A 20,921-nucleotide genomic window follows, 5' to 3' on the forward strand; every position below is an offset into this window, starting at 1 on the left:
AAATCTTAGGACTGTAACATTTATCTTTATAGTTCTTTGTTTAATGTCTACAAAAAATAAAAAACAAAAAATAAAATTTGTTTGATATCTATTTTCAATTTTAAAAAAATGTGAAATGTTTATAATATTTAATAAAATTTTGTAACCAAAAAAAGAGAAGGTTGGTCTTATATGTCAGTGAGTTTTCAATCTTTTCCCTTTCTCTCTCCCACCTTTTTCAGCAAATCATCCACCGGTCATCACCACAACTATCAACCACCTTGGGCTACCCCACCTTTAGCCACGATCACCAGCGGCACTCTTTGACCATTATTGTTGCGCATCACTTTTGTTCACCATTTCCTGTGGTTAGGAACCACCTTTGGCACCGACAAACCAACACCTCTAGCTATAGAAAATCACATCTAGAAATCATCTTCGACCGCCACCTCCCAAGGGGGCCATCTCTAGTCACCATTTCACATGAGAAATCATCTCTTGATGGTGGCAACTATCTTCAACTACCATATCTTTTTAGCAACACTTGCAATCGCCCTCTTTTTACCTTTTTTCAAGATAAAATTTTAAGACATGCGCAAGTACCAAATATATTTTTTGCTTTTATTTTTATTTTTTTAAAACATGTTTGGCACTTCAACTATATCCTTGATTTGAATACCCCTTTTTTTTTCTTTTTTCTTTTTTTCCCCAGAACTTCATGATTTCCATTAATTTATAGAAGCCAAAAAACCAAAGAGTTAAACAGGCAGACACCCATCATGTCCACTAGCCACACAGGTGGCATTGCATCCCAAGTATAACACCAAAACCTTTCACCAGCAAATTTAGATAGCCTATAACACCAAAACCTTTCACCAGCAAATTTAGATAGCCTATTGGCATGCCATGTGTCCTATGCATTTTTTGCTCTGTTAGACACCTAGACAGAAATGGACAGAGTGTCGACATAGATATAGTTTATAAAGTGCAGGGTTTTAGTTGAGAAAAATTAAAAATTAAAAGTTTAATTTGTGATTAGACAAAGCCATGGGTTATTTGTGTAATTTCCCCATCAAATATTTATTTTGTGTTTTGTTTGGTTCTTGGATTTGTAAAAGGGAGGAAAAAGAACATGGAGAAGATACGAAAATTAAAATGAAGTGAGCGATCTAAACATATCTGAAGACGAAGTGCCAGTCATATTTGTTTACATCATATTTGTTATATATTAATCTTTGTCTGGCCAGTAAAGGTGCCATGAGAATGATGCACTTCTTTAGTAGTGTTTAGGAGATTGCTAAATCCACAACCGTTACGGCTGCATCTAGATTCCACAGCCTCCTTTCTCATGTCGGGTCCACCTATGTGAGAGGGGACAATGTGGGTAAAGCCTAAAAGTTATGATTTTAGCAGTGGCATTATTTTGTATTTTATCTGTTTGCATCTTGTCTTATCATGACCAGATCAAAGTCTGGATATAGTTTTAGCTCAATCAACTTATTGCAATAATGCGGTGATAAATTAATATGTGATATTATGTCTTGTAATTATATTTTTACCCTTTCATCTCATTATGACTCTTACATTTGTTGTAATTATATTTTTTTCTAGGGCATATTTGTTTTGTATGTGAGATGTATATCTCCCAGTAAGTTTGCCTGAAGCAAATTAATAGTAGTAAACACATATAAGGGAAGTACAGATAATGGATAAGAGTTGGATTGATTTGCCAAATAGGATGTCGAGGGAATACATTTGTGGGATTGATCAATTCCTTGTGTTTACCTACACCAATAGGGTTGAAGGTTTGATGATTAGTTATCCGTGTAGAAAATGTGAGAATCGATACCATCTTGTGCGAGAGGGTGTACGGAAGCATCTGATTTTGAATGGTTTTTTTAAAAAGTATAAACATTGGATTAATCATGGGGAATCTTACGTATCTCTGCATGCTAATCGAGGGAATGAAACATTGGCTAATTTAGACATTGGCGATGATATGGTTGGAATGATACAAGGGGCTGTGGGAAATCCATATGCCGGTACAAGTGTTGACGGTAATGAAGCACAGAGCACTGATCCCCATGCATCTAAACCCCAGCTCGGTCCAAATGCAGAGACTGCAAACTATTTCAAACTTCTTCAAGATGCACAAACTGAATTGTATCCGGGTTGTCAGAAGTTCACATCTTTGTCATTTATTGTTCGGCTTCTACATTTGAAGGTGCTTAATCAGTGGACAGACAAGTCTGTTGACATGTTGCTTGAGTTATTGAATGAGGCGTTTCCGTTGGGTGTGAAACTCCCGGACTCATATTATAAAGCTCAAAAGGTCACAACAGATTTGGGCTTCACATATGAGACATGGGATGCATGTCCCAACAGTTGCATGTTGTTTCGAAACGAGGACGCCAATCTTGATAAATGTGTCATATGCAACAGTTCAAGATGGAAATCAAATGGTGATGGTGGTTCAAATGGTCCTCACAACGGTGGCAAACAAGTAGCTGCAAAACAAATGAGGTATTTTCCTTTAAAGCCAAGGTTGCAGAGGCTGTTTATGTCATCCAAGACGGCTAAGTTAATGAGATGGCATGCAGAGGAACGAACTAATGACGGTGTCTTTAGGCATCCTGCAGACTCCCTTGCATGGAAAGATTTTGATCGTCGGAATATTGACTTTAGTAATGATTGCCGAAGTGTAAGGCTTGGCTTAGCATCTGATGGTTTTAACCCATTCAGGACGATGAACATAGTTCATAGCACTTGGCCTGTTGTACTCATTCCATACAACTTGCCGCCATGGATGTGCATGAAACAACCATTTCTAATTTTATCTGTGCTTATTGACGGCCCGAAAGGACCTGGTGACAAAATTGATGTGTATATGCAACCGTTGATTGAGGAGTTGAAAGAACTATGGAATGACGGTGTCTCCACATTTGATGCATCAACAAATCAAATGTTTCAAATGCATGCAGCTTTACTGTGGACAATTAGTGATTTTCTTGCATATGCAAACTTGCCTGGATGGAGTACTAAAGGCAAATATGCATGTCCTTGTTGCAATAGAGAAACTACATCGTGTTGGTTGAAGTATAGTAGGAAACAATCATACTTGGGTCATCGCAGATTTTTACCTAATGGCCATAAATTCCGAAAGGATAAAGTATCATTTGATGGTAGTCGGGAAGTCAGATTCAAACCAAAATTGTTGTCTGGAACTGAGATGCTGCTACAATTAGAATCTGAGGGTATTTTAACCCAATACAAGAGGGATGACCTTAAGGAGAGGCATAAGAGACAAGTAGAGAAGGAGAAAGTTGGACATCGCACCCATAGCTGGAAGAAAAAGAGTATCTTCTATGAACTGCCATATTGGGAGCACAATCTAATTAGACACAACCTTGATGTGATGCATATAGAGAAGAATGTTTGTGATAATGTGTTGTGGACTATATTAGGGGTTGCAGGAAAATCGAAGGATAGTGTTAATGCTTGGCGTGATTTACAAGAAATGAATATTAGAAAACCCCTACATTTGCAATTAAGAGGGTCGAATAAAGCTTATTTACCACCGGCACAATTCACGATGACCAAGGATGAGAAAGATTTGTTCTTGAAAGTATTGAAGGAAGTTAGAGTTCCCGATGGGTATTCATCCAATATATCGCGTCGTGTGCGCTTACATGATAGAAGTATTGGGGGTCTTAAGAGCCACGATAGTCATATTCTGATGCAACAACTAATTCCATTGGCCATTCGAAGATCGTTACCGAAGAATGTAATTGAACCTTTGATTGAATTGAGCAATTTCTTTAGACAATTGTGTTCCAAAGTCAATCGTGCGACAGATTTGCAATATATTCAAGATCGTATCGCCGTAACACTTTGTCATCTAGAGAAAATATTTCCTCCTACTTTTTTTGATATAATGGAGCACTTGCCTATACATCTAGTTGACGAAGCATTATTGGGTGGAGAGATTCAGTTTCGATGGATGTATCCAATTGAGAGGTATCTTCTTACTTTGAAGCAATATGTGCGTAATAGAGCTCGTCCAGAAGGTTCAATTGCTAAAGGATATCTTATGGAAGAATGCATGAATTTTTGTGCACAATATCTCAATGATGTGGAAACTAAATCTAATCGACCCACGAGGAACTACAGTGGTGATGATAATCTGGGTCATGCTGTTGGTGAAATCACAAGCTTTTATCTTGATAACATTTCTTGGGTACAAACTCATCGGTATATCTTATTCAATATAGCCGCGGTTCAACCATTCATAAAGTAAGTTATGTCACTCATTCAATATTTTATTATGTTTCATCGAATTTTGAACCAAATTTTGTTTTTTGATAAAATTTCAATTTACACAGCAAACACCTTGAAGAACTTAAGGTCAAAATGCCTCGTGTTGACGATCATCAGCTTCGGCGTGAACATTTTGAAACTTTTCACATTTGGTTTAAGGAACATGTATGTATTTAAATGTACATATTCTATTTACCTAAGTCGAACTATATTTTAAATTTTATAATTTTTATTATTTAAAATAGGTTCAAACGTTGCGAAGGACTAGTGATGTCACATTTTCTGAAGAGATTACTGTATTGGCAAATGGTCCTCATAACCTGGCAAGGAGGTTCAACGGGTATATAATGAATGGGTTTCGGTATCGAGTAAAGGCCATGGATGACCGTCGAGCCACACAAAATTGTGGTGTAGCTTTGAAGGCAGATACTATAAGTTATGCTAGTCGGAAAGACAAGAATCCTCGTGTGGGGTCTGTGTACTATTATGGACAATTGACAGATATTGTTGAGATTCGATATTCCAATGAGAAGAAGCATGTGTTGTTTAAGTGTGATTGGATTGACAACATTCACGGGAAGATACAAGATGTCTTCAATTTCACGTTAGTCAACTTCAATCATTTGTTGTATCGAGATGATAGAATTGCTAATGAACCTTTCATCTTGGCATCCCAAGCAGAGCAAGTTTGGTATGTTGCAGACCCGTTACAACCAGTCTGGCAAGTGGCGGTGAAGATGTCTCAAAGAGGTTTATTTGATATGAGTTCGACTGATCCACAAATTGAGCCATCTATGAGCCAACAATTGGAAGAAAATATAATGCTTCGTGATGAAGAAGTTGGTTGGGTGAGGGAAGCCGCAGAAGGGGAAACAGTTGATGTTCAAATAGGTTGATGTTTAATCAACATCAATAATTCACTTAAGGCCAAGGTTGTAGTTAATCATCAGTTTCTTAATTTACTTTGTCTTTGTAATTGTATTAGTTCAATTAATGTCATATTATAGTTGATGACAAACCATTATCTATGTTTCTAATTAATGTTATATTGCTTGCAGATTATTATGGGAAGGAAGAGGAAACCTGATCATCCCCGGCGCATGATGTCCGACGTGGTACGTAAGAGGACATCAGCGGCACCACCATCAGAGGAGGCATCACATCGACCACCATCAGAAGGGCCATTAGTGCTACCATTAGAGGAGGCATCACAGCGAGCACCATTAGTGCCACCGCATCGACCACCATTAGTGGCACCACAGCAGCTATCATCTACTCAGCCACCATGCCTACCATTGCTGCGTCCACCATCAGTGGCACTACCATTAGAGGAGGCATCACAGCGAGCACCATCTGAGGGGCCATTAGTGCCACCGCATCGACCCCCATCAGTGGCACCACACCAGCTATCAGCTACTCAGCCTCTAGGCCTACCATCGGTGTGTCCACCATCAGTGGCACCGCAGCAGCTATCATCCCGACTAGAGTCATCGGCTTATGAGCCATCCGCATGTATATAAATTTGCTTTGATTTGTATGAAAATTATTTAAATATATATTTATTTGTTCTCATTACATATAACTTGTTTATTTTCATTGTATTTTTCAGATCCTTCGACTTCTTCACAGCCTCACTCAGGTATAAGAAATTGATTTGTATTGACATTATTTAAATTTGCATTTGTTTATTATGATTGCATATTGTTTATTCTTATTGTATCTCACAGGACATGTTAATTCTTCATCAACCTCGAGTAGGCGTGGTGGAGGATGTGCCAAGGGCATTAGGGAGTAGGGTACCGGTACCAAATTGGACATACAATTTGATGAAAATTACTGTCCAATAGGGGATAACATGTCTAAGTTAACTACTCAACTTGGCATTATTGTGCGAAATGGTAACATTGTTCCTCTTACTTTTCTTGACTGGAACACTGTGCATGATGATATTCTTGATGCTATCTGGAAGGATGTGAAGGTAAAAGTATATTTTTGTCCAAAAATTTAAATTCCAAAATTGTGTTATTATTATTTAAACCTTGAAATTGTGTTTTATAGGACAATTTGAATATATGTCCAGAGGAGTACAAGTCAATCTGCATGAAAAACTGTAACAGCATATGGAAGGATCACAAGAATAAGATTAAGTGTAAGTATTTCAAGCCTAGAAGTGAAGATCCTAATCTGAAGGATGATGTTCCTTTGCACATTGTGCCAAGCCAGTGGGAAGAACTTGTGGAGTATTGGCGTACTTCCGATGCTGAGGTATACAAATAAGTTATATGTATGATATGTAAACATACAAATCATATTTATATACTTACATTCGTTGAACCTATTATAGAAAATTGCAACTAGGAACGCTAAAAATTGGCGAGCTCACGGCATAGCTCATACCACAGGGCGTACTACTTTCGCTCAGATACGGCATGAGGTTTATATTTTACTGTTTTATTTTTGTATATAAATAAACATTGTATATTTACAAATTATTTGGATTCTAATTTTCATATTTCTAAAAAAATGTAGATGACCAATAAGGGGGAGTCTACTGATAAGATGAATACTTGGCTTATGACACGTAGAGCAGATGACCCAGAGGTTATCTAGACCTTGGTAGTTTCCAAAGACCTTTGATTGTATTTAAAGTTTATTTTTTATTTTTTGTGTTAACTATCTTAATTTGGCATATACTTGTATTTCTTATTCAATACAGAATGAGTTTAATGGCCAACTCTCTATGCTACCTGAGGATTGTCGGACTTTGGAGGCTAGGAATGCCATTTTCCATGAGTTGATAGGTCATGACAATCATGGATATTGTCGCACATACGGGAGAACTGTGCCTCGGAGAGCAGTGTATAAAGATGGTGCAGGGCCATCACAGTCAGCACCCCAGCCATCGACTATTGTTCAGATCGCCCAGCAGGTTCGTGCGGAGCTAAGGGATGAGTTGAGGGAGGAGCTGAGGGAGGAGATGAGAGCAGAGTTCTCTACACATTTACAGCAGCTGAGAGCTGAGGTGATGGCCTTTGTGTCACAGGGGGCAAGTGTGGATCCTAACAGACAGGTTCGATATAAATTAAATTGTTTGATAGTTAAATTGTCACACAACATTATGTATAAAATTCGAATATGATTAACACATTATGCGTTGACTATCATAGGCTCCTGATGCATCGAGTGGCCACCGGGCATTTAGGGAATCTGCAGAAGACGAGAATCCATATACACCACCACCAGAAGATCAGGTATAAAATGTAACTTTACATTCTAAGCTAAAATGTATATTTGCATTCTTTGCATTCTAAGCTAATAGAGTTGTGAGAGAAGACGGGACTCAAATTGGGTTCCCAGATTAGGAGTTAGAGATGGATTTTACTCTAGGCAAACTATTTCTTTAAAAAAATTGAATTCGAGGTGTTAACGTCCCAAAATCACCAAAAGGGGTCGGTTTAGCACGGAACTTAGCACACACGACCGCCTAGGCACAAGAGATTTGTGGGAGAAGACGGGACTCCAATCGGTTTCCCGGTTTGGGAGTTAGAGCCATATTTCGGTTTAGGCAAACTAGTTCCTAAAAAAACTTGAATTCGAGGTGTTGACGCCCCAAAATCACCCAACGGTGTCGGATTGGCACGAAACTTGGCACACACGACCGCCTAGGCATGAGAGACTTGTGGGAGAAGACGGGACTCCAATCGGTTTCCCGGTTTGGGCGTTAGAGCCATATTTCGGTTTAGGCAAACTAGTTCCTTAAGAAACTTAAATTCGAGGTGTTAACACCCCAAAATCACCAAATGGGGTCGGATTGGCACGAAACTTGGCACACACGACCGCCTAGGCATGAGAGACTTGTGGGAGAAGACGGGACTCCAATCGGTTTCCCGGTTTGGGAGTTAGAGCCATATTTCGGCTTAGGCAAACTAGTTCCTTAAGAAACTTAAATTCGAGATGTTGACAGCCCAAAATCACCAAATGGGGTCGGATTGGCACGAAACTTGGCACACACGACCGCCTAGGCACGAGAGACTTGTGGGAGAAGACGGGACTCCAATCGGTTTCCCGGTTTGGGCGTTAGAGCCATATTTCGGTTTAGCCAAACTAGTTCCTTAAGAAACTTAAATTCAAGGTGTTAACACCCCAAAATCACCAAATGGGGTCGGATTGGCACGAAACTTGGCACACACGACCGCCTAGGCACGAGAGACTTGTGGGAGAAGACGGGACTCTAATCGGTTTCCCGGTTTGGGAGTTAGAGCCATATTTCGGTTTAGGCAAACTAGTTCCTTAAGAAACTTAGATTCGTGGTGTTGACACCCCAAAATCACCAAATGGGGTCGGATTGGCACGAAACTTGGTACACACGACCGCCTAGGCACGAGAGACTTGTGGGAGAAGACGGGACTCCAATCGGTTTCCCGGTTTGGGCGTTAGAGCCATATTTCGGTTTAGCCAAAGTAGTTCCTTAAGAAACTTAAATTCGAGGTGTTAACACCCCAAAATCACCAAATGGGGTCGGATTGGCACGAAACTTGGCACACACGATCGCCTAGGCACGAGAGACTTGTGGGAGAAGATGGGACTCCAATCGGTTTCCCGGTTTGGGCGTTAGAGCCATATTTCGGTTTAGGCAAACTAGTTCCTTAAGAAACTTAAATTCGAGGTGTTAACACCCCAAAATCATCAAATGGGGTCGGATTGGCACGAAACGTGGCACACACGACCGCCTAGGCACGAGAGACTTGTGGGAGAAGACGGGACTCCAATCGGTTTCCCGGTTTGGGCGTTAGAGCCATATTTCAGTTTAGGCAAACTAGTTCCTTAAGAAACTTAAATTCGAGGTGTTGACACCCAAAATCACCAAATGGGGTCGGATTGGCATGAAACTTGGCACACACGACCGCCTAGGCACGAGAGACTTGTGGGAGAAGACGGGACTCCAATCGGTTTCCCAGTTTGGGCGTTAGAGCCATATTTCGGTTTAGGCAAACTAGTTCCTTAAGAAACTTAAATTCGAGGTGTTAACACCCCAGAATCACCAAATGGTATCGGATTGGCACGAAACTTGGCACACACGACCACCTAGGCACGAGAGACTTGTGGGAGAAGACGGGACTCCAATCGGTTTCCCGGTTTGGGAGTTAGAGCCGTATTTCGGTCTAGGCAAACTAGTTCCTTAAGAAACTTGAATTCGAGGTGTTGACGCTCCAAAATCACCAAAAGGGGTCGGTTTAGCACGAAACTTGACACACATGATCGCCTAGGCACGAGAGACTTGTGGGAGAAGACGAGACTCGAATTGGGTTTCCGGTTTGGGAGTTAGGGTCGGATTTCTATCTAGCCAAAATTATTTACTTAACTATCTTTATAATTATATAGTAATTAATTTTTTATGTTTTATTGTAATTAAAATATTAATACATAATTATATTGTCATTAATTATTTTTATTTTTTATTTTCAGATATTTCCTGAGTAGCAGTTTGCTTCTTGTGGAATGCAGCCGTATGAAGATTGCGACAAACTTTTGTTTATGAAGAAAACTTTTATTTTTGATTTACGTTATTTATATTTGTGAACAACATTATGTATGTATTATGCAAAATTATGTGGTTGGATAATTTTGATGATGTGTTGTTATGAATGGAAGAGTACTTTAATTATGGATGAAATTTTATTTATATACAGGAATTTTTATATTATTATATAGTTATCGATTTTTTTTTAGCTATTTTTATTTAATACAGGTAATTTGCATATTTTTAATAAATTTATTGCTGCATTTTTTGTTAGAACCAGGTTTTTGCGACGGTAGCGTAGCCGTCGCCAATGATATTGGCAATATGAACAAAAGGCCTTTAGCGACGGTACTTTCACCGTCGCAAATAATATTTTTAGAGACGGCACACTTTTCTGTCGCAAATAATAGTATTAACGACGGTATTAAACCCGTCGCAAATAACCATTTTTAGCGACGGTATTTTCCCGTCACAAATAACCATTTTTAGCGACGGTATTTTTACCGTCTCACATAAACCCTTTTGCGACGGTATTTTCCCGTCGCAAATAACCATTTTTAGCGACGGTATTTTTACCGTCTCACATAAACCCTTTTGCGACGGTATTTTCCCGTCGTAAATAACCATTTTTAGCAATGGTATTTTAGTGCCGTCTCAAAGTCTGCAGATTTTTACACATTAATTGCGACAGTATTTTGCCGTCGCTAAAAGGCATTTTTGCCATCGCCAATATTTTGCGACGGCGTTTACAGTCGCTAAAGACCTTTAGCTACCCCTTTTTTTGCGACCCCCCTATGACCGTCGCTAAAAGCTATTTACCGTCGCAAAAAAGCTTTTGAGACGGCTTCTTTGGTATTGGCGACTGTATTTTACCGTCGCAAAAAAGTGAATTTTTTGTAGTGAGTGGCCGACCGGCCACATGTCCTAGCTGACCGGCCATCAGTAGTGGCCGATGGCCACCAATCATAGCCGATCAGCCATCAATGTGTTCTTGAGATGGAATTGAAGCAATCTGGAGGTTGGCACAATTTTCAAAGGTCCAAAAGTGTGCAAATAGGGGCATTTAAAGGCAAGGTGGTGGATTTTCAGGAGGACGCCAACAAAGCATTCATGTCTCCCTCGCCCGCGATGCCATTTAATTGCTTTAATTAGTTAGTGTAGCTAATTATTCAATTTGGTTTTGTAATATTTTAATTAGCTTGCATAGCTGGTTATTCAATTCATGTTGTAATTAATTAGCCAGAATAGTTAATTAGTTGTGTTGTAATAGCCTAATTAGCTTAGCTTAGCGTAGTTAGCTTAGCTTATTCATTCGGACCCTCCTTCGAGAGGGCGCAATGTTGTAATAAGCGTGCGTGTGTGTGTGTATGTCTTCCAACCCCACGTCTTTCTCCCTTTTATTTAACCGCTTTCGATGGTTAGAATATGAGCATATTTCGATTAGCATACCTTATGCTTGCATGTTTGCATCCTTCATTTGTCTTGCATGCACCGGGCTCGGCGCGTCATTCAAACCGCATTGTATTTCAATACCTATTTGAATACGAGTTCAAAGCATGTTATCAAATTGTTGCATTCATATGCCATCTTAGGTAGCCGAGCCTATTTAATTTCATTATTACATGTGCTGCATTAGGCATTTTGTATAGTTGGGATCATGCATTGTTTTCTAACTAGCTTTTTGGTTTTGGCTTGGAGTACTTGGTGAGTCTTTACGCTTTTGCATCCTTGCATGAGTGTGAGTATTTCCATGTTTCGCATGCTTGCCATGAGGCTATTTGCTTATATGCTTAACTTCATGAATGCATATAAATGAAGACCTTGTTGCTTGAATTGGAATAATTCGGCCAATGTGAGTTTTAAGCCCACTTTGCGAAATGGCAAATCATGTTTTAAGACCATCTTGTGAGATGGCAAATTCATGCTTTAGCCTACTTGCGAGTAGCATTTTCAAACCATTTTCGAAAACTAACATGAATTGATTTGTTCCAAGTTTTCTGACTTAGTCTATACTTGTATGTTATCTGCATCACATAGTAAGTTAGCTAAATAACCGGATAAGAACACATGAGGTTTTTAAAATAACATATCATGTTTAGTAGAGACCGATCTTTTGATCGGGCGAGCGGGGGTGCTCAGTTTAGGACCTTCCCCTCTCGTACCCAAGTTCCCCAGCCGAGGCAACTTTGGTGATGACGGACATGTGGCCTTTGGCACGAATCAAGGTTTCCTAAATTTCCCAAAAACAAAATATTTAGGTGGCGACTCTGTAATCTGGGAAAGCAGTCCAATTTTGGCATTATTTAATCTAAAATCAATTTTCCAAAATGATTTGCTGGATTGAACTCTTTGGTGATTTATTAGTCTTACATTGCGCTTTGTGAGATTAGATTCAAAACTGTGATGGGAGTCCAAACTGTTGGAGACCAATTCGATGATCTCCGAAAGGAGGCACGAAGAAAGTCAAGTCCACAGTTTCTGGTGACTCTGCTGGGGATTTAGAGAACTTGACTCGAACTCATGATATGTTGTTTCATCTACATTTATGTGTTTCTTTGCATTGCATTTGCATAGGTGCGCCTAAGTCACAGTGTTTGCCATCTGCTATTCCTGAACGGTTTGCCAGAGGCTCGCTTGGAAAAGCGTGCCATAAGGCTGACCGGTTGCGGGCTCAGCCACGATGGGAACACAAACCTTGGATGTAGACTTTCGCCGTTGTAACAAGCCCGCGGGGGACCCTCGCTACAGTTCGGACTCAATTTTGTGTCACAGTTCTTAATCTGAACCAAAGAGTCCAAATCCGGCAAATCGTTTTGAGAAACAGATTTTTGAAAAAGAGTGCCAAACATGGACTGCTTTGCTAGATACAGAGTCGCCACCTAAATATTTTAAAATGGGAGAATTTAGGAAACCCTAACACGGTGCCAAAGGCCACGTGTCCATCATCACCAAAGTTGCCTCGGCTCGGGAACTTAGGTACGATTGGGGAAGGTCAGCTATGAGCACCCCCTCTCGCCCGATCCGAAGATCGGCCTCTACTAACCACGATATCCGTTTTTGAAAACGTTATGTGTTCTTATTCCAGTTAATTAGCCTAGAATTACTATGTTATGCGCACAGCAAAGAAGTATAGACCAAGTCGCCTAAATTGGAACAAAACATTACATGTTTGTTTTGAAAATGGTTTGCTACCCGCAAGTAGGCTGAAATGTAGGTTTTGCCACCCTCAAGTGGGCTTTAGAAAAGGTGGTTTTTGCCACTATCTAGTGGGCTTAAAACTCACAGTTTTAATGCATTATTCCAATTTAGGTAATTCAACCTCCATCCACAGGCATCCAAGCAGTTATATCACATAAGCAGCTAGCCTCATGGTGATCATCTGTTATGGCAACACTCACACGCATGCGATATGCTAAAGCACGAAAATACTTACATCGTACTCCGTGCCAAAACAATAAACTAGTTAGCCAACATGCATGGTCCTAGTTCATGTCAAATTGACTAATGCAACACATACAGGATGCAATTAGAGTAGGCTCGGCTAACCTAAACATGGCATGTGAAATGCAATCAATTGATGCACGTATCCAGTTTGGAATTGAAGTACAAATGCAGTTAGCATGATGTACCGAGCCCGGTGCATGCAATACTGATGAATGATGCACGCATGCATAGCATAAGGTATGCTAAATCAAACATGTCCTATTACTAACCATCAAAGTAGGTAAGTAAAAGGGAGAAAGAAGTGGGGGTTGGAAGACATGCACACACTCACCCGCACTTATTACAAATTTGCCCTCGCTCGGAGGGACCGAAAGAATAATACAAATTGACTAACTCACAAGCTAATTAATTATTACAAATCACATAATTAATTAAAAAATTAACTAAGCATAAGAAAAGCAATAAAAATGGGGCCTAAGGGAAGAGGATTCGATGCGGGCGTGCTCGGGTCTTGCCCGGAAGTGCACTGCCATGCATAGGCTGCCTCTGTTTTCCCTGCTCTGCCTCTTTGAAGACTGCCAAAGTCTCAGAATTGCTTCCCTGAACATTGGGAGACACCACCGGCTGTGTAGAATGGCCACCGGCAGTGGTATGTGATCACCGGCTGTTGGTGAAGCTATCGGCCCAGGAGGGATTGCCGGTCGGCACTGGACACTGCCGGTCGGCAGAAAGTTCCTGCAGAATCTGCAATTGACAGCAACAGAGGGCAAGGCAAAGCATGGCAATGCAATTCAAGCAATGTATGCACCAATCATGTCCCTTATCATGTTAGTGACTCAAAGGGACATGCTCCTTGGTTCTCGGACCATCAATCGCGTATTTCCATGCGTGATGGCCCAAGGGACCAAGTGTGCACATTTTGATGTCAAGTGCAATGCAAACCAACAAACCAAAGCAGGCTCAATCCCTATCACTAAATCAAGGGACAAGGTATGCATGTTCAATGCAACCTAAGCATGTTAACTATCATGCAACATGGTATAAAAGGGAGCATGCGAGCATGCAATGCACACTAGGCACACAACCTAAGCAACAAGGCAAAAAAGCATGCCACCACTATGCAAACTACTTAGAGCATGCAAGATGTGATCTAATCACACAACATGCTAGTAATTTGACCAAGGGAATGCATGCCAAATGCAAATGATTTCAAGCATGCAACACATGCAACCAAAGCATGCAAACATGGGATAGTGTAACAACGCTTGGATGGCATACAAAGGATGGACTTACACTAATTGGACGGCTCTAAGTTAGGTCCAAGACAGTGGCCAAAGCTTAAGAAGATGGGACCAAACACACATACACACATGCACATGTTAAGGCCCAAACACTTAAGCATCAAAGGGCATCTTTTAAGCACACTTAAAAGGGAATAATCATGCACATGGGGCATGCATTAAGCTCTGAAAATCATGTAAGAACATGGTGTCAAGCCAAGCAAACAAGATAGGCTAAACATGCAACAAATGGTCCAAGCATTTAAGGCAAGCTAATGAAGTATTGAACTACACTTAGCAAGACCAAACATGGCATGAATTTAATGACCAAAAACAGAGTTTTAGCACATAAAACAAAGCCCAAAAGACCACTTAGATGGCATCTAAATGGCTTGAATTCAAAAGCATGCACAAATGCACTTTCAAGGAGCATACCACACAAGCTCATAAGTCATCAAAGAGGCATCCAAGGCAAGCATACAAGCATGCTAAGGGGACTGAAATGATGCTATAAACGGTGCCAAATCATTAAAACAAAGCAAGTAATGCATGCTACACACTCGCACACTTAAGGCCAACAAGCCGAAATGCAAAGGGGCTATACCAAACACATCATGGCCGACCAAAATGACTAAGGACAGACCTTTAGCATGGAAAAATAAGCACAAAAGCTTCACAAAGCTCGACCTAAAACATGCTTGAACAATGGTTTACAACCTAAGGCATATTAAGGCCTAAACATGGCATTACAAGGTAGGTATGCTAAGCATGCATGGTGTACCAAAACCAACATACAACAATGCTATTTCATGGCAAAATAAGCATAAATAATAGCGAAGGCATGGTCAACATGAGGCTTAGCTAGGTGCTCATTAAAGAGGCAAAAATGGCCTTTTTCAAGGACAACAAGGAGAGGGGGTGACCCTCTCCTTCTTAGGACTTCAAGGCACCATCCTTACCACTGAAATCCCTCAAGATTTCAGTGGTGAGGAGGCCCAAACACCAAAGTCCAGGAGCTCACTCAAAATGGCACAAAATGGAGCCTCTCAAGGCTCAAGAGGGGTCAAACACCTCCAAACCACAAAACACTCTAAACAAACTATTTAGAGGGAAAAAAAATAGAACTTTTTTATATTATACACTAAGCTCAAAAACAGTTCTAAGATAGGAAAAAATAGTATGCAAAAATGGAGAATAAAAGGGTAGGATTGTTACCCTTGTTGACCTTCTTCACAAATGAAGCTCCAGCAGCTTCTTTGAGCTCAAAACAGCTCCCAAACTTCAAGAACAAACCTCTGGCCCTTCAAGAACCAAGAAAAGGTGTAACACTATGTGTTTGTGTGCAATAGTAAGACACAAACACACTTATACACACACAAGAGAGAGATATAGAGATAGGAGATGTATGAAACCTTAACCCTAGAACTCAAACCCTAAAAAATGGTTGTCTAAGAAAGTCCAACCCTTTAACAAGAGAGAATGGCTCCTCTTATAGAGCTTTTTTGTCTTGTAAAGCTTACAAGACAAGCTTCTAAAGAGAGAGATCCCTCCATACACGTGTATGGAGGGGAGCCAAATGCAAGACAGCTGTATTAAAATATCTGCAAAAGCAGAAGAACAGTAGTCGGCTGCTCAAAATTGCCATTTTGACAAAATAGACTGCCGACCGGCAACAAAGAATGCCGACCAGCAATATACATTGCCGACGGCAACAAAACACCAGCCGGTGGCCTCTGGCCATGGCCGGTGATGTGTGGGGATGCCTCACAAGGCATTCCCTGCCCCTCCAAGGCAAAACACAAGTGTTTGGTGCAAAACCAGACACTAAACAGTCGAGTTCAGAGATCCTGAGGCAAGGCGCATAGCCGAGGCCTCCGGGAACTCCAAACGAACACAAACATGGATGATCACCGGGTGTTCAAACGGTGACGTCCAAGTCTTGAGGACGGTCAAAAATGGGGTGTCTACAGCCGTACCGTTTGATCTTTTTTTTCACCTCTCGGTGTTAGGAGCGAGAGGTACATTAGGTGGTCTTGTTGAGGCACCCTTTCTGACCATTTGGCCTAGTTGAATATCGGAAGCCTTAAAGACTGTTCCAAACTAGGACAGGTTGCTTATCCAAATACAGGACTGTGTGAAACCGTGTGTTTGCATAGTGAACCCCTAGTTCCTGACGAAGCTAGGACAGGGAAACCCTACCCCACTATAAGGGTGTTTTGGCTCTTACTTGCTTGATATGTGCTATTAGGGCGTGTCTCTATAGGAATGTATGTATCTGTTGCAAGTCTGGGTATCAGTCTGAGGACATCAGTGTTTGAGTATGTATCAGTTTTAAGGAAGAAAAGTTTGGGGACAGAAATCAGTGTTTGAGTACTGATTATCTAGCTTATGATTTCAACTGTGTGTTGCCTGTATCTGTGCCGAGGTGCTGTGCGTTTGCTGATTGATGTTTCTTTTCCTTTTGCTTTATTTTCTTTTTGCAAAGGTAGCATTTCATCATTACTTCCGAGGAGGCAGATACCCTCCGAGCACTCTGGACCAGAATTAAGAGGATTCCCCGATCTGAGGATCTAGTTGGAGCACAACCTGTGTTTGCTTCATTACCCCCGGTTACAAGACAGAGGACAGTCAGGCATAGATCACCAGTACAACAGTCACCGACTCAGCGGTCATTATCTACGTCACCTGTGCGCAGTTGGATCCAGATTCTCGCTTCTACCTCAGAAGGAGAGTATACACCTGTTCAGACAGATCAGCACCCCACAGACAGTATGGAAGATATGATGCGTCAACTCCAGCTAACTATAAAGGCCATACAGTGAGATGCTGCTCGTCAAGTAGAGGTTACCGCTCGTCAGACAGAAGTTGTAGCTCAGCAAGCCGAACTGATTTCCAGGCTTCAACAATAGCAACAACCACAACAAGCAGCAGCCTCTACTTCACACCCATCGCCACCTAGGGTTCCGATACCTGAGGGTACAACCAATGTCTAGGAGAATGCAGACATCCCGGCAGGCGCAGTCCCACTTCAGACTTCCAAGGCACCGGCCTACCCAACAGAGCTGTCATTTGAATTTGAGGTCGATCCTACTGCTGTGAAAGTCAGCAAGCTTGAGAAGCTGTTCAAGCGAGCCCGGGGACTCAACTTGATCCCAGACATAGAGGATGGCTACACGAATTTCGTGGTGACATTGCCGGACAGATTTTAAATGCCTCACATAGACCGCTTCGACGGTTCTGGTGATCCCATGGTCCATTTGAGGCTGTTTTCGGATATTCTGCAGCCAATGGGCTTGACTAGACTGCAGAAGCTATCTCTTTTTGGTTGGACCCTGTCGGGTATTGTGGCTCTCTGGTATGCTAAACTGGAGGATTCAATGAAGAGAAGTTAGGAAGAGATAGTCGAGGCCTTTGTTGCTCAGTATTCATACAACACCCAAATCGAGGTCACGACTCATGATCTCGAGACGACTCGACAAGAGCCGAAGGAGGGCTTTTCTAACTTCATCACTCGATGGAGGGCCAAGGCCTCCATGATGACGACTTGCTCGGCTAAGAAGGACCAATTAAGAATGGTCGTGCGAAATCTGCAACCGAAGCTGTTGTAAAAGATGATTGTCTTACCCCTTCCTACCTTTGTTGACCTACATGAGATTGGGGTACAAATAGAAGATGCTATGAAGCAGGGTCTGATTAACCAAGAAAATGAGCAGCCCAAGAGGGCGTTTACACGTAGTTCGAATGCGGCTACTAGAAGCAACGCAGCTACGAGAACTTCTTATGTGGGCATGGTCACCACCACCACACCAAAAATTACCACCCCATTTACCGGTGCGCCCGGAACCAGTTCACAACCAGCAAAATACTCGCCCTGGGGCCAGAGGACTTTCACTCCACTGTACATAACTCTATCAACGACCTTGAGGGTCCTAATCAGAAAGGGGCATCTGAAGCCCCTGGAGCCGCGGCCATTACCAAATAACCTCCCTCCTTCACATAACCCGGCCAAGTATTGCGCTGTGGACCCGACTTTCTTCGCGCCCCCTTTCGGAGAGTGTCGAATTGGTCTCCAACAGTTCGGACTCTTGTCATGATTCTGAATCTAATCTCATAAAGTGCAATGTGAAATCGATAAATCGCCAAAAAGTCTAATCTGGCAAATCATTTTGGAAAATCGATTTTCAAGCAAACAATGCCAAAATTGGACTGCTTTGCTAGATTACAATGTCGCCACCTAAATATTTTATTTTTGGGAAATTTAGGAAACCCTGACTCGTGCCAAAGGCCACGTGTCCGTCATCACCAAAGTTGCCTCGGCTCGAGAACTTGGGTACGAGAGGGGAAGGTCCTGAAATGAGCACCCCTGCTTGCCTGATCAAAGATCGGCCTCTACTAAACATGATATGTTGTTTTATAAACCTCGTGTGTTCTTGTCTGCTTATTGGCTAACTTTACTATGTGATGCGCACAGCATACAAGTGTAGACTAAATCGCAAGAATTGGAACAAAACAACTCATGTTTGTTTTTGAAAATGGTTTGAAAGTGTCATCCTCAAGTGGGCTAAAATGCGGATTTGCCATCCTCAAGTGGGCTTAAAACATGATAATTTGCCATTTCGCAAAGTGGACTTAAAACTCACATTCAGTGAATTGTCCCAATTCAAGTAATAAAGCCTTCATCCACAGGCATTCATGCAGTTTAATCGCTTAAGCAAATAGCCTCATGGCAAGCATGCGATCATGGCAACCCTCACACTCATGCAAGTATGCTAAAGTGTAAACACTTACAGTGTACTCTGAGCCAAAATAGAAGCTAGTTAGAAATCAATGCATGATCCTAACTATACAAGATGCCTAATGCAACGTATGCAATAATGCAAATAAATTGGCCCGGCTATCTAAGATTGCATATGAATGCAACAATTTGATACATGTATTCAAAAAAGTATTGAAATACAATGCAGTTTGGATGATGCACCGAGCCCGGTGCATGCAAGACAAGTTAATAATGCAAACATGCAAACATAAAGTATGCTAATCAAAACATGCCCTAATCTGACCATCGAAAGCAGTTAAATAAAAGGGAGAAAGACGTGAGATTGGAAGACATGCATACACACACGCACACTTATTACAACATTATGCCCTCTCGAAGGAGGGTTCGAATAAATAGGCTAAGCTACACTAAGCTAAGCTAATTATCACAAACCACAACTAATTAACTATTCTAGCTAATTAATTATTACAACACGAATTGAATAACCAGCTGCACAAGCCAACTAAAATATTACAAAACGAATTGAATGATTATCTATTCTAACTATTTAAAGCGATGAAATGGCCCCACGGGCGAGGGAGACATGCATGCTCAGTTGCGTTCTCCCGAAAATCCACCACCTTGCCTCTAGATGCCTCTGTTTGCATATCTCTTGACCTCTGAAAATTATGCCAATTTCCAGACTACTTCTGTTTGATCTCAGGAACATGCTGAGGGATGATCGGCTAGAAATGATGGCCATTGGCAACTACTGATGGTCGGTCGGCTGGCTTGGGTGGCCTGTCGGTTGGTTCATGTGGCCGGTCGGCCACTGTTTCCCTAAAATTCCTCATTTTACTACAACAGAAAGCAAGCAGAGGCATGGCAGTGTATTTGCAAGGAAATGTATATACTGCCACCCTCCTTATCATGCCTCAAGCTCAAAGGAGTATGGCACTTGGCTCTCAAGCCACCAACCAAGCATTTTCAATGCATGATAGCCAAAAAACCAAGCTCGTACAAGGTTAATGAATGCACAGAACAAAAGACACAAGTCCATTACCTTATCATGAGAGATCAAAGGCAATGGAGACCATGAAATGTGACACGTTTCATCACTATGAGTACAAAACGTCTCACATTTCTCGTGTTTGGATTAATGTTCGATCCAAACACATGCAATGCAACACACATATGCTTATCTTGCTCACATTTTCACATTACCGATCCATTCTTTAACCGGTTAAGTCCAATGTGAGTGTCCTCTAATGAGAGACGTCAACCCAAAGGGTGATTTAAAGCATGAGAGGGATTATGCCTTTGACTAGGAGGAACCCTCAAAAGAGGGTTAAAGCCATTTGAGCACAAACCTTACCTCATGCTTAAACACAACCTTAAGGCCACACAACCCTCAAAGTAAATTGAAAAATGAAGAAATGAGGGAGGTTGCAGATTCTTTAGTGCTAATATGGCATGACAAATAAGACTATAACATGCAAACAACTCATGTACAACATGTTAAGAGTCAAAAACATTGAAACTAGTGAAGGATATAACACTAAAGGTATGCTATACAATGCTCAAGTGACCAAACCAGCCCAAAACAGAGCTACGATATGCCAAA

The 20,921-nt window shown here is 41.3% G+C and overlaps 1 protein-coding gene across 1 annotated transcript; it reads left to right on the forward strand.

Moving 5' to 3' along the window:
• Positions 1–7,023: 7,023 nt before the first annotated feature.
• On the forward strand, positions 7,024–9,818 carry LOC145819645 (uncharacterized). The gene is made up of 3 exons (XM_082913572.1): positions 7,024–7,366; positions 7,464–7,547; positions 9,763–9,818. The coding sequence occupies exons 1-3, from the start codon at positions 7,037–7,039 to the stop codon at positions 9,775–9,777; spliced, it is 429 nt and encodes a 142-aa protein (XP_082769698.1). The 5' UTR covers positions 7,024–7,036; the 3' UTR covers positions 9,778–9,818.
• Positions 9,819–20,921: the final 11,103 nt, after the last annotated feature.

This window comes from Camellia sinensis, chromosome 2 (assembly GCF_055761805.1).
Source record: "Camellia sinensis isolate YWXY chromosome 2, ASM5576180v1, whole genome shotgun sequence".
Lineage (NCBI taxonomy): Eukaryota > Viridiplantae > Streptophyta > Magnoliopsida > Ericales > Theaceae > Camellia > Camellia sinensis.

Bases quoted from the DNA above. Each gene is read 5' to 3' on its own strand.
- LOC145819645 (XM_082913572.1), top strand. From the start codon at position 7,037: ATGCTACCTGAGGATTGTCGGACTTTGGAGGCTAGGAATGCCATTTTC. The intron at 7,367-7,463 runs GTTCGATATAAA...TGACTATCATAG, and splicing joins GTGTGGATCCTAACAGACAG to GCTCCTGATGCATCGAGTGG.